A 15,482-nucleotide genomic window follows, 5' to 3' on the forward strand; every position below is an offset into this window, starting at 1 on the left:
GATATTTCCGACTTCCGCCTAAATCACAATATCCGTTTTGAAAAAAAAATCTTAACAGACTTGATTTCACAGAGTAGGATTGTTTGACTTGATTTCATAGATGTGAGGCGGTCAGTCAATATTTGAGCTTCAAAATATCCAACGTCTTCCCCTATGGTTGGAGGGATAGCCGTAACCAAGTAAAGAGCCAACCTCGGCCCGTAATAACCAAAAGTTTAAAATCACTTTTTGAAAACGATTGTCTTGTGGGAAAATTTTTCCGCTTAACACTAATATTATTCCGACTAATCATTATAGTAAAAGTTTATTCCGAAAACAAATTTATGTGGGTTTCAAAATAGAGCCTGAAACCCATCAAAAATGGCGTCGGATAGAAATAAGCATGGCATCATTGGAATCACATGGTCGAAAACCCTGAACAGAAGAATTACAGCCTCCCAACTTGCGAAACAAGGAAAATCACTTTTTTGCAATCACTCATGAATCTCCTTTTTTTCAGCGGTGATCGTATCGAACCAGTGATCACAGAATGTTGGAAGAGGGCTCTTTTGAAAGGAAATCATCCTATCTAGTGCGTTTTTAAGTAATAAAAGAGATCATAACACGGCAAGGAAATGTTTTCTGCCTTTGCGTGCCACCTAACATCATTTTTTACCCAAAGAGCGTCAATATGCCAAAGAATACAAATTCGAAGATTACCAGTCAATCTTTCAAACCATAGCAGAATGGCGTTTTCTGTCATTTTGTTTTACGAAACACCAGCGTTTTCTCAAAGAATGGGAATTCTAAATACCAAAGAATGGAGATTCTATGAAAGCCAATCAATTTGTCATAACTTAAAACACTACAAAGAAGATCTTGAGCCAATCTCCTCCCATCTTGAAAAACTATAAGAAAGTAGCGTTTTTTTTTCATGTTGTGCCAAAAAACCTGAGTTTTGATATATATATAAAAAAAAAAAAAAAAAAAAAAAAAAAAAAAAAAAAGACAAGACACCAGAGACTACAACTTATAAGGGAGTCAAGGTCAAAAGAAGGCCAAGATACCAGGGAATGCAAATTCTAAGAGAATTGTTGATTTTTTCATGGCTTTAAGCAATAACCAGGAATTTTTCGCCCCATCCCATCTTGAAAACGAGGAAATAGTTATTTCCCACTTTAAGCTGTTTAGCTCTATTCAGTACCACAAGATCTTATTCAAAGAAAGTGAAGCTGCAAAGAAAAAATATGGCTGCTAATGGGTTAAAAGCAGTAAAAGTCACTTTTAATGACGTAGGTTAATCGAACCTAAACTATATAGCCATAACAATTACCCTTGATCTTTTGTATGAATCTTGAAAGCAAAAGACCAATTTAAAATAAGCCCCAAAGCTAGTTCACACATGCGAAATCTTATTGAAACCCTTCAGTAGTGATGGCAACCTGCCATTTGACCTGAGTGTAATACAACCACAAAAGAGCAATAAATAGTATCTAGACATACACTAACCGATACACGCATTAGGACACCACAACAAAGAATAAAATTTACGGTAGCCTTTTAGTCTAGAGATATATACATGTTTCATCAGCAAATGGGTATTTTTACTGCTATAATTTCAATATAGAAACAGGAGAAAAATTTGCTATAGGGCAGGGAGGGGGGGGGGCAACTGCCCCCAAACCCCAGTTTGCGCACCTCCCCCAGCTAAAATTTAGCATGTTTAAGAAATCTTGTCAAAACTAAGATAGACCTGTATTATTGAAGCATCCACTGAAACAGATCAGTTTTCTTTAGTAACCTTTCTCTTTATGGTACTATATGACTCTTTTTCATTTTCCACTTAGTCATGTTCAGTTGACTTGGAAAATCAGCACCAACTCGGCTCCAACTTTCCCCCATCCCCAGGATTTCGACAAAATTACGCTCCTGTTTCGGAACCTGTCTGTCAAAACTACTTCCGATTCATCTGTTTCTTGTATGAAGGTTAAAATCCGAATCCATCTATAAAGTAAGGATGAAGTGAGATAATTCAAAAAAAATACATGAAGCAGAGATATGTGCAGAGGAGACTATGGGTACAGGTTCTGAAATTTCGTTACTCTGACGAATTTTTCAATATTCTTCTACTATTTTCACAGAGACCCCTCAGTTTAGCCATTTTGATGTATCCCTGCCTCAGAAAGAAAGCTCTTGGCGTGCATGGTCGAAAGACCGTTTTTTTCCTTTTTTTCAAGAGGAAAAGTGAGTTTCAATTAAATTTGACAACTAAGGATTGCTCAGTCTTTCAATTCCCCAAATGTTCAAACTACACCCAAAATTAAAAAAAAAAAACATAAATTTGCTCAAAAAAAAAAAAAAAATAAATTTGTAGGCCACAATTTTGCCGGAGAGCCCTTGGGAGCAATTTCGTGTGATTCCAACGTGCTATATTTTGGCATCCACACAAAAAAAATACCCTGTATTTTTTAATAATCATTCTGCGAACATCTTCTCTGACTTCACATCATTGTGCTCAGTTCTTTATTTTTTTTTAATAAAACCCAAGCGCTGAGATCTTGGAACTAGCTTACCTTAGTCAAGAGTGCTTAAACCTTTTTTTTTCCTCAGCTGGAGCAGAAGACTCGGATGATACTCCAATAAAGTCGTTAGATTATTGATCAGAGAAGAATAAACTTTGGGCACAGAGCAAAAAGATCAGAGTCCTTACATTCTTTAAAACATTGTTTTTTTGTCAAAAGATGTAAGATCAATAGATTGATAAGTAAAAAAAACCCTACCAAATGTCAGACTAAAATATAGTAGCCTACGTAACATAAGCAGTCTGCCATTCGTACAAATTTCGTTCATGCAATAGTCATATCCAATTTCAACCCGGGGACGGTTAAAAAATATCGACTAATGAAGTCATGGTGCCCAGATGTAGGCATTGATCGTCCAAGCGGCGCCAAATTACAATACTAGAAACACCTGCATGTCCTATTTTCTGGAAAAACTGAATTTCAACTCCCAAAATTGAGCTTTAATTTCTGAATTAAAATCAATTTTTTTGTTCTGTCAGTACTACGGATCTAGTCCTAGTCGTCGCTCTTGTTCAACAATATTAGCACATTAAAGGTTCTGGCCTCTTTTTTGCCCTGGGTAAACTCTTTATTAGCCCCCCCCCCCCTCTGTCTCCCAAAAATTTTCAGGTTAAATTTTAACAAGATTTTCACTTATTAACAAAACTTTACATTTATTTAAATCCGACTTTTCTTACTTTAGTCTCTGAAAAATTATTAATTATCTCGGCATCCTATAAATATGAACAGGTTTGAATACAAAATATCACACACACAAAAAATCATTAAAATTAATTAAATTCGGTCTACTTACTTTTATTTTCAAGGAATTATGATGAAGATCTGGGAAAAATGAAAATTTGGGATTCAATTTAATTATACTTACTGCCAATTGTGCCCTCTGCTTCATTTGAATAAAAATAAAATTCCAGAAATCCCAAAATGACTATAACTGTTAGATTATTTACTTGAAATTCTACGCCCCTTAACTTTCTGCACCCGGGGCAATTACCCCTCTTTACCCCCCCCCCCCCCCCTCTAAAACCATCTCTATTCTAGCAAGTATCAAGGAGGAAAACTACCAATTATGAGCCTCTAGATTACGACAGACTACAAATGATTTTCGTCAAGGAGGCACACTTGTGCCTCTATAAAGAGGCGACCCACCACAATGTTAAGCGATTTCAGGTCCTAGAGGTCGCAGAGAGACGGCGGTAATTGCATTTTGTAGCCCAAGCTCAAACTAAGAAACTTGCAAAATTTCATCCTCCTCCGACTTTATCTTCATGGGGTAAACTGGGCCGGAAGTTCGGACCCTCCCACCACATCCCCCCTTTAACGTGGTAAGATTGGTCTGAAATTTAGAGGTTTATCTTTCCTAGTCCCCGGGAGCTCGAAATATCCTCGAAATTTCAGCTTAATCTGATCACTCCTTCCCTGTTTTCCAAAAACCAAATATAGCCACTTAAAATTTATCTTTTTTTTTTTTGTTAGCCACGCCTACAGGCCACAGTTGGCAACGGATCCGGTTGAATGAGGACTCATTCGAAGCAGAATTCGACCTGTTAGGGCCTTTTGATATTTTAAGACCGACAAAATTATTCCCCGAATTTACATTTACGAAAAACCTCGTTTTCCTATATTAGCCCATGTTAATTTTTCCCTCCACACCCCCCCCTGTAACGTTGTCTGATCGGGCTGAAATTTAGAGGATAAGCTTTTCTGGGGCCTGGGAGCTTATCGTCGAAATTTCAGCTCAATCTGATCACTCCTTCCCTGTTTTCCAAAAACCACATATCAAGATTTTTGGGAATTTGCTTGCGTCGAAAATACCTTCTAATTGCTAAACAACAATTGCTGTTGTGTTTGTATAGTCCAGAGGCTGAGACTTCAGACTTACATGCTGAAAACTCTGGTTCGATTCACCATCAGAGCAACTTTTTTATATACTTTGAAAAGAAACTCAGTTTCTTTTTTAAATTATTTGAAAAAAATTACGTTTTCTAAAGAGTTAAAGAGGCTGAGTTACAAGGTCGACCCTTAAAACGTACAGGGATTAGGAGGCACAGTTGGGGGGCTGTTAAAGAGGCTGAGTCACAAGTTCGAACCTTAAAACGTACAGGGATTAGGAGGCACCCTGTACGACGTGATTTGAGTATTCAGGAATTAAAAGCCTTAACACAAGAATGTTCAAGAGCGGGGGGTTTGGGGGGCGGAAGCCCCCCAACTTTAACTCCTGACACGATCAGCTAACAGTTAGTCAAGCAATAATAAGTAATAAACTGTACAAAAACGTGCAGAAATTATTTGAAAAAAACTACGTTTTCTAAAGAGTTAAAGAGGCTGAGTTACAAGGTCGAACCTTAAAACGTACAGGGATTAGGAGGCACAGTTGGGGGGCTACCACCCCCAAACCCCCCGCTTTCGCAGCCTTTAAATATAAAAAAAAATTTCTTTAAACTGAAAGTAAGGAGCGACATTAAAACTTAAAAAGAACAGAAATTATTCCGTATATGAAAGAGGCTGTGCCCTCCTCAACGCCTCGCTCTTTACGCTAAAGTTTGACTTTCTCACAACTCTTTTTTTAAACAATAAAAACTTTAGCGTAAAGAGCGAGGCGTTGAGGAGGGCACAGCCTCTTTCATATACGGAATAATTTCTGTTCTTTTAAGTTTTAATGTCGCTCCTTACTTTCAGTTTAAAGAAATTTTTTATATTTAAAGGCTGCGAAAGCGGGGATTTGGGGTGGTAGCCCCCAACTGTGCCTCCTAATCCCTGTACGTTTTAAGGTTCGACCTTGTAACTCAGCCTCTTTAACTCTTTAGAAAACGTAGTTTTTTTCAAATAATCTCATTTACAGAGCTGCCAAAAATATCCCATGTCAAGGTGCTGATTTTCCATACAAAAGGGTGCTTTAATATACTTTGCCACTACAAACGGTAATTGTATGGTTATCTTACCGAACAAGGGTAGTAGCCTTCCCCAGCTCTTTCAAAGTTATAGACTCACTAAGTTAGTTTTGATATTTATATGCAACTACTGAACCTAATTGCCAAAGAAGGTTACTTTGGCATTCTTTCTTTCTTTTCATCGGGGTGTGAAAAACTGAGCAATGTGAAACTTATTGGAAAGAAATTATCCATGAAAAGAAGCATGCTACCGCACATGGAACCCACTATTAAGAACTCCATTGCCAAAATGAGCTGAAATAAAATGCAATAACATTCCAAGCGTAGACCTACCACAAATCACCATCAATAAATAAATCAAACTCAAAATGAAGAGATATTACAATAAGTAACCAAATTAAACTCAAAACGAGCAAAAAACAATATGAGTAGGGCTGACAACTCCTGTGCCTTCTCAAAACCGGAACATAATTTACACTTAACGGAAAAAAAAGACCATGTATTGTCAGTTTAATATACATATAGATATTTATTCCTTAAAGTTTTACTTTTTTATTTATTTATTAAAGTAAAAAAGTGAAAACATTTTAAATATATTTTGTTATATAGACAGCGCTATGACAAGGGAGGAAACGGATAATTTTTCTTCAAAACCAAGACTGAGCTCTGTAGAGGGAGTCTCAGTTTGAAAGGGGAAGGGAAACCACATTGACATTCTAAGACCTTCAACAATAAACACGACTCTAGGTACTATTTGAAAGATAAAGATGGTTTTAAACGATAGTTTGCCTGTTATTTCAAGCAAAATAATGGTCCTGTGTCAATTCTAAATTATTGGTCAACCTTCTTAAGACCATAGGTAGGCGTGCTTTGTTTGCTTCTCATTACAGGTAATCTAATTGTCTTGTGTTAATTTCAAATTCTTGGTCAACATGCCTGAGACTTTAGACAGGCATGCCTGTCCAAAAAACTTGCAAGCAAGTACGTGTCCAATAAGCGAGTCATGCATACACCCGCCATTTACTCGTGCCCTAGCCATTTAAACATTTGCCTCTCAATTACTTGGACTATCTGTCTTGGCTTTTCTCTGTCTACAATTAGCCATGTCATGATGCAACCTATGCAACCTACTGTAAAATACTTGATAACTTCAATTCAATGCTCCCGTAACCTCTCAGTTACTTGGCTTTTCTCTGTCTACAATTAGCCATGTCTTGATGCAACCTATGCAACCTACTGTAAAATACTTGATAACTTCAATTCAAAATCAACGGACTCGGTATGTATATAGAGCATCTTAATGAGTTTTTTACTTAAAACTGCATCATAAGATAAACCATTAAGAAATAAATACGAGCTAGCTAATATTCCAAGACCAATGGTCGACTACCATAAATGGCAGAGGTGAAGCTGGTTTTCAAGACCAGTCAAATCATCTCTGCATTCATAAATAAAATGATAAGTCGAGTAGTATGCCAACCTAAAATAATATCCCATTATCGCTGTGCTTCCTTAGAAGGGTAGCGTATCATTAAGTATACCATGGCTATTCCACGAGGCAGAAAGCGAGATTGTATGAGTTTCAAGTTGCTCCAAATCTTCAGGATAGTAACAATTGTGGACATTATCCTTGATTCAGACCATTTCTTTATGTTTTTTTTGTGTCGCAAAATAACTTTCGTACGAAGCTTAAAACAAAATCACAACCAGTTTATATTGTATTGCCCCGTTGCCTTCATTAGAACGCAGACGGTGAAAATAAAAGGACTGGATTCAACAACAACAACAAAAGAAATAGAGTAAATTATGCTAGTTTAAAATTAATTCCTTTTAAACTGTTCAGTTAAAATACTTCAGCGCAGTGAGCATACTAACATGGTATACGAGCTAGCAACTGAACAAGCAAAATTGGACGCAAAATGAAAAAAAGAAAACTCAGTTTGCACAGAAGTGTGATCTCTGGGTAGGTACGAAAAAACGTGAGGCAATTTTAACTTGCGGTTATTTGGCCAATAAGACGCTATTGTGTCCAGGGTAACGTGCCAAAAGGTGTCAAGTTCTAACAAGAAAATTTATTCCGGTTTTTCTTTACTGCTTATACTCTGCTAAATGAAAATCATATTCCAAGATAAAAATTTCGAGTCAAGTCACGAACACTTTAAGACAAGTTATCTGTCGAGCAAAGCTCAGGTGCTATCCCTTAGGGTTTTTTAACATCCAGGTAATTTCCAGAGGCCTAACAGATTACACAATGTGGCTCCATCACGCTAATATCCAGAGAGCAGAGGATTAGACCCTCCTTCCCACCACCCAGTCCCCAGATTTTACGCAACAATACCAAATATCTTGTACCTCCCTTGCTGTCTATGTTTTTCAAATTTGCCACCCCACTCTCCTTTCCAAAGAAATAAATTCATAGTAACACATCTCGGTCCCATAACGCCCTCACTCGACTGTCAAAATAGCCATCACAATTTTTTAGATTGGTGGTCATTGGGACTTTCAAAAATGAGCTCAAGGACTGATTCCCCTACCACAACATCTACAGAGAGTTGAGGGGGCTTTGGGCAATAGCCTAATTCTCATAAATGTCTTTTTTGAACTTTCCCTCTCTCCCTCAGAAGGATTCTTGCCTGGTCGCCTATGTTCATAACCTTAAGAGGTGTGGTTATTAAAGCAAAATAACTATTCCGCTCAGAAATAGACATCCAGTTCCAAGGTCTCGTATTGTGTTGCGGCAACTGTGACACAGGGGTTACAGTTTTAGAGCAAGACAGGCACAAATACTTATCGGGTTTGGAATAACACCCTCTATATCCATAACGTAAGCCCTAAGTGATAATCCTTGCCAAATTTAATTGAGATCCAATACGTTATTCAAACAGATGCACATGTTTGGAATTTTAGCCCTTCCCTCACAGAGGTCCGATCGGCCATGTACGCCTAGCACTGTAGCTACTGAAAAGATTTTTTTTGAATTGAATTCCGCCAGCCAGCCTATAATTAAGCCAATTAAAAAACTCTGACACCTTTAACTCAGAATTTTTATCAGAGGCAGGTAATGAAAAGGCACAACTATGAGCCTAGATCTTACTGAATCAACTGAGTCGAATGAAGCTTTTAAATTCAATACAAACTATTCGGTTTATACTCTTTAGGGACAATTGGGTCACTGCATGGCAGCATGCCTCTAAAACAAGACGGTTATATCAATAGCTTTATGGTAAATCCAAGTGAAATAATTTTCTTATAATTTTCGATTGAATTCATTTTGTGGCACAAACGGTGTAAATTGTAAATTTGCTGTGACTAATACTTTTTTGCTTAGAGAGGGCACTAGAGGTTTCAGCCTTCATCCAAATCAACCCTTTCTCGATATTTTATAACGAAAGGTTTCGACACAATGACACCGATGAAAAACAACAACAAATAAACACACACCAGCAATCATCCTCCGAAAAAAATACAACTTCTATATTTTTGCAGATGGGGGCTTGAAATTTTTGTTATGAGGGGCTTGAAATTTTTTGATGAGGAGTTTTTAGATATATTGAGTTGAGCGGTGTAACTTACAGTAACATCGCACCCTTTTTTGGGATGTTTCTCTATTTTTTCGAAAATTATGCAAGCTTTCTGATACAAATAGCTTTTGAATCGTGACTTTAAAAGTTAAAAATATTTTCATAGAAACAGCAGAATCTGTTGAAGTATATAATGTCATCAAATTTCCGTTATTTAGCGTTAAGGTTATTATTTATTTAGCCGGTAATTAGGCCTACCGTTCGTTGCCACGGACGGTTTCATACACAGCGTTATTTTTTGATAATAAAAGTACCTTTAGTATGTTCTTTATCCAAAAACACTGCAGTTTTCTTCCATTCATCTTGTTTTTCCTGAAGTGGGGTGACTAGGCATTCAATCAGACCACTGAAAGAAGAAAAATACAATTAGCTAAAAAATCTTCATTTACAAATTTGAGTAATTCATCATAAAAATACAAAACCTGTCAAAAGTCTGGCTTTCACAAAATCCGGCCCCAGAATTAATGCAATTCTATGTTCTGTCTGAAGATCATGAAGGTTTCTTTCGTTCAAAAAATAGCACGTTTGTATTATCAAATGCTCACATTCTGCTTAGAAATATAGACAGACCGGTAAATATCTATATCAACGGACAACTCGGATAACGAAGAAATCAACTTACCTCTAAAATCAGAATTTCGGTTTGAAATTCCGCATAAAGGTCATCGGGCCAAGAGGACTCCAATATACAAAAATAAAATGCTCTGGGGTACGGGCCACCCAAAACTGAGGTAAAGAGCTAAGAAACTTCTCCAGATTTGGACGAAACTTATATTCTTAAGTTGAGGACTCAAAATACAGAAGGAAAAATAGATAAAAGTATTGATTCCCCCGGCAACGAAGCCCGACAAAGCCCGAAAAATGAGACACAAAGAGCCCAAAAAAATATCGACTGGGACAAAACTTATATTCTTAAGTAGGAAACCCAAATACAGAAGGGAAAATAGAGAGATGTATTGATTCCCTCTACAACGAAGCCCGACAAAAGGCCAAAAACTATTTTAGCTGAACAGCTTGAAACATAAAACTAAGTTTCTAGGTCAAGGGGACCCTAATGTACAAAAACAATTTTGAGGGCATGGGATTCCCAAAATTCGGGCTCCAAGAAAGGCCAAGCTTATTTTTTTCAAATTAACTTGGAACTTATACCCTTAAGGCCTTGGGTCATAGGGACACACTGCGCAAGGACAAAATAAAAAGAAAATTCCGTTTCCTCTGAAAAGGAGCCAAATTCTTTTTTAATTGGGGCCCAGACCTTTTAGATACGGCACCCAAATATGGTTTAAAAAAAACTTTTTTATTTTCATTTGGATGGAAAATTTCAAGAATTGTTACCTGAACTAATGGGCTAAATACTTTGTTGGGAGGAATAAGTGTGGGGTGTTGTATCGATTCGTGATAGCCGAAAATGAAACTCAAACTTGTTTCGTCTCTGATAGACTTGAAAATTACACCGTATGTAGACAGGGACGGGTAAACCTAAATGATGAAAAGCATTTAGAAGTTTGATGGCATTAATATGTGATACCTGAAACGGGTCCATCAAATTTTATTTCTTCGATTGGCTTTAACTTACAGGGCATGCAGACAGGGGCAAGGGGATCCCTGAAAAAAAAGATGCGTCGCATCGACTCTTGTAATCCCAAATTGGGGAAAGAATTATTTCCTGCGAACAGCAGGACATGTTCAGGGTAAGTAGACTGGACCAAGAATGAGTACAATAAACCTTGGAAGAAAAATTTGGCCGCATCGATTCTAAGCGCAACAAATTTGATTTTTTTTTTTCGTATTATTTCAGGGCACGCAAAGAGGGTCAAAGCCCCCTCCATGAAGGCAGCTAATTATTTTTTGTTTTTACACAACAGGACAGAACTTTTCTTATGAATGACCATGATATGCGTTTATTTAACCCTAGAAGGGTAAGCTTTCGTAAATTTTACGACGCAAAAACACTTTTTCATGGTTGCCATGGAAACGGATGCATTGCGTGGACCGACCTCCCTGATATGCTAATATTATGACTAGCCAGCTCTTGTGCCGTCACCGAGGTTTTATTATCTGAACCGGTTGGGGAGATATTAAGGGGGAGTAGTAAAATTTACGAAAGCTTACCATCTACGTAACTTTTTCACCTATTTCAGGAAAAGGGATTTTTTGATCAAAACTTGGTAATTAGTAAGCTTCTTCGGACAATGAGGTTAGATTAGTTTTTTAACGTTATTGACAAGCTTCTTAGCAAATTTCGTGAGGAAATAGCACATGAAAATGCTAAATTTGGCTATTTTCTGATTTACAAATGAGCAGAAAAATTTTTTCACAATGACAAACGGATATGTCATCACTAACAACTTGTTTGCATCGATTCCATTTGCAGCAAACCTACTGAAATAACCATTTCGACTTGGTACAATATGAAAACATAAGAGAGACCGCCCGGAAGAGCTGCTTGTCAGCAAAGAGATACTCTCAAGAACATCAATCTTCTGTTTCGATTGGGAGCTGACTAGTGTCTTATCTTCCTAAGCCATCAGAAATGGTCCTGCTTCTGTCAACTTGCCATGAGGGTACCAGTATCACATATCCAAGCAAGAAGCCTGAGATCATTGAGTACTACAATAACACCAAAGGCGGTGTAGACACATTTGAACAAATGTGTAGTTCAATGGCAGTGGCTCAGAAGACAAATAGGTGGCCCATGTACATTTTTTATGGGTTGATCAACATAACGTGTATCAACAATTATATCATCTAATCCCTCAATATCTCCAAATATGGTGGAAGACCACTTTCACGAAAGGATTTCATGAATGTTCTGTTCAAAGAGTTGACCCAGCCGCATATGACCACTCGCTTAGAAACCCCCACTTTGCAGCGCTCGATCAGACTCGATATCAGTCAAACAATGGAGGTGACAGGTGAAATACATTCAGGAACGTCTGTGGAAGGGAGAAGAAAGACCTTCAGCCTCTGCCCAGACTGCTTCGCCGAATGACTACCAATTTTTGCAACCACTGCAAAAAGCCGTTCTGTGGTGAACACCGTGCGAAGTCATGCATACCATGTGACTCCAAGACATGAAATCAACCTTTTGTGCTGTGTAAAACATTATCTGAAGATCTATTTTTGATAAGTCCCTCCGACTTTTAAAAGATACTTAAGTGATGATGTTCAAAATTAAATGTTTCTGCAAGTAGTAATTTTTATAAAAGATTAACATCTACGAAAATTTTTTGGTAGCTTACCTTTTTAGGGTTAATTAAGCGAACAGTTACAAGAAAATTGTGCATGAAAAGGTTCTTTTAATAAAAAAAAAATTGATTAAAATCAGTGTATGTTCAAGGGCGTCTACAGGATGACTCCACCCCTGTAAAAGATCTAAAATCCGATAGATTTTCATTCCATTTGAATAAAAATACCCCTCCTCCTCCATGTACAATTTTATAGGAAAAGTGTTCTTGAAAATCTATTGCAAAATTTATGGCTTTGACTGGATATTTAAATTTTACCCAAAAGTTTTCGTACAAAACATTTTAGTTCTTGAGCAGAAAAAAAAACAACAAATTTTTCCTACAATTAACCAATAGTAAACCATACCAATTAAAAAATAATAACAATTTAAGAAGAATTTTGAAAAATAATTTTTTTGAAGAAAAGCAAAGAGCGATATTAAAACAAAAAAAAAAAAATTGCGCGAGACATAAAGATAACAGATACTGCTATGGATGAATAGATACATCTTGGAACGAACAGAAATTAAGATGAATATTCAACTCAAAATAAAAAAAAGTAAATTATTACAAATAAGAGAAAAATTGATTCCAATCAAATGAGCCCTTTCGTTCAGTTGCACGGTGGTTCAGTTACACGGTGGTTCAGCTACAGGGGGTTTAGTTTCTTGTGGTTCAGTTACACGGTGGTTCAGTTACAAGCACACCATAAATAAATAATGCATTGTGCCAACATCGTTCTTTACTTAGGCAGCGTTATTGCGTTGCCTATGATATCTGATCACCTTTTAAATAATTCCAGGAAATCTGGCTACAGCTCCAAGGAAAACTCCCTCCTCCCCACAGATTTATTCTTTAGACAAATCAATCCTGGTGAAAATTTACCCCGGATAATTACCCTTTAACATCTCCACGCGTAATATTGAGTCGGCAAAGAGAAAGCAAGACATAAGACGAATTTCGTATAGGAATTCTGGCAAATTCCCCCAGTGCAAAATTCCTGTAAACTTCCCTATCCATGGAAAATTATCCCCGTGGAAAATTTCACCAGCATAAAATTCGCCCCCCCCCCTAAAAATGTATGCACACTTCCCAATAGCAGATAATATACGTAAACAATGGGTAAATTTTGTAACTTATGGACCTTTCCCCAGGGGCTGTGGGAATCATTATATCTCCAAAGGCATATTTATTCGACCTTTTAACTATGCTGAACAAAATGGTCATCTCAAAATTTGGATCGTGCGATTTTGCGAAAAAAGGGGAGTGGGAGGGGGCCTAGTTACCCTCCGATTTTTTGGTCACTTAAAAAGGACACTGGAACTTTTAATTTCCGTTCGAATGAGCCCACTACCGATTTTCTAGGGCCACTGGGTCGATACAATTACTATTGAAAAAAAAAAAAAAAAAAATCGCATCCGAGATCTTTTTTCTGGCAAACATACAAAATTCCACATTTTTTGGCAGATATGAGCTTGAAAACTTTACAGTACGGTTCTCTGATACATTGAATCTGATGGTGTGATTTTCATTAAGATTCTATGACTTATAGGGGATGTTTTCCCCTTTTTTCGAAAATCAAGAAAGTTTTCTCAGGCTCGTAACCTTTAATTGATAAGACTAACCTAAATGAAACTTATATGTTTGAAATCAGCATAAAAAATTCGATTCTTTCGATATACCTTATTGGTATCAAAATTCGGTTTTTTAGACTTTCGGTTACTATTGAGCCGGGTCGCTCTTCACTTACGAAAGAACAGTTTGATGAAGTGTCAATTCAAAACAGTGTTCCAAAAAACTAAGCAGGGTTAGTTTTAGTTAGTTAGTTAGGTTAGTTAATTAGTTCAAAAATTACCAATATCAATTTCGAAAGTTTTATTTAGGCATCAATTTTCTTTATATTGGTATGAAATACAGTCATAAGGAAAAGTAGTGTCCTTTTGAAATATTAAAATCTCACTGTAAATTACACTAATGTCTCTTGTTTATATTGGTACTTTAAAGTTTCATCTTCCTGATGTTAAAATTACCTTGTTTGCAGACGATACAGCAAAGCAAGCCTAAAAGATTCCATAACTCGCGCAAAATAATGATGCTCTGCAGAAATTGAATAAACGTACTAATCTCAGTTTTCTTGGTAGTTTTAATGTTAAAAAAAAGTTTCAATGTTTTAATGTAGTTTTAATGTTTGTTCCGGTGGTTTTATAATTGATCTTGAAACGAAGTACCTGGGACTTTAGGTGATTGTAACTGGAGTTGCACTTCGACAACTTCCCAGTTTAATCCCTGTATCTGTATTCAAGGGTTCCAAGCTGATTCTTCACCGCCCCCCCCCCTCTAAAAATTTTTCCCTGGAAAATCCCCCCGTGGATAATTTCTCCCCGGAAAATCCCCTAGCGGACAATTCCCCCCTGAAAATTCGTCCAATTTTAAAATTGAGGAATCAAAGGGAAAGCATGATTTTCCCTTTGATTCCTCAAAGGGAAACAGAGTGAAGGAAAGAAGGGATTTTGGAATATCGTACCTATATCCCAAAATATAGGTGTAATATATGGTGTAAAATAAAACGAATATCCTATAGTATAAATCTTTACATTTTTTTTCTTTATTATTTTTTTCGTGTATTTGGGGGGTTGAGGTTGAGTTATCATAGCAGGTAGAATATTCCAAAATCCCTTCTTTACTTCATTCTTTTTATTTTTCTTACTTTCCTTCTGGCTACTCAATTGCAAAACTGTGTCGAGCATGGCGGAACTATACAGCACATGCGGCGTTCCAAAATGTACACCAGGTGGCGGGAAGTCAACATCCCATCACAACAAAGTGGTTCACCTCGTGAGAGGGGGTATGTGCTAATTTTAGGGATTTAGTAATTTCTTATAGCCAATTTGTCGTTTTCAAATCTTAGTTAATTACACGATCACCAATCTTAGTACTGGTATATGAATACTTAAGTGATACTGCACCAGTTTATTTTGCTCATACATTTTCTACTACCCTTTTTTTCACTCGTATAACACTAGGAATGCGGATGAGCTGGGACATGAGAAAAGAATTAGAGTAAGATCTTGGCCACACTTTTGTCGCGTGTTTATAATCCTTTGAAATAGTCTTCCGGACAGCATCAGGGGTCCTGGGACGGTTTCCTCATTTAAATCAAAACATAAAAAATTGATTTCTTAGAAATCAGTACATTTTCTTTTACAAAATTAAACAAACGAATAT

General features: G+C 36.9%; 1 protein-coding gene across 2 annotated transcripts in view; it reads right to left on the bottom strand.

Moving 5' to 3' along the window:
* Positions 1-15,482, bottom strand: part of LOC148946038 (uncharacterized) — a 158,787-nt gene that overhangs the window by 97,252 nt on the left and 46,053 nt on the right. Inside the window, exon 5 of one of the 2 annotated variants that reach the window (XM_089097987.1) lies at positions 9,285-9,376. In XM_089097987.1, the coding sequence (XP_088954113.1) occupies positions 9,285-9,376 (92 nt within the window). Of the gene's footprint in view, positions 1-2,552; positions 2,671-9,284; positions 9,377-15,482 lie in introns of those variants that run through there. The other variant, XM_089097988.1, reaches the window with a different exon arrangement.

Source organism: Artemia sp. Qi Xiang Cuo, chromosome 12 (assembly GCF_049724085.1).
Source record: "Artemia sp. Qi Xiang Cuo chromosome 12, ASM4972408v1, whole genome shotgun sequence".
Taxonomy (NCBI): domain Eukaryota; kingdom Metazoa; phylum Arthropoda; class Branchiopoda; order Anostraca; family Artemiidae; genus Artemia; species Artemia sp. Qi Xiang Cuo.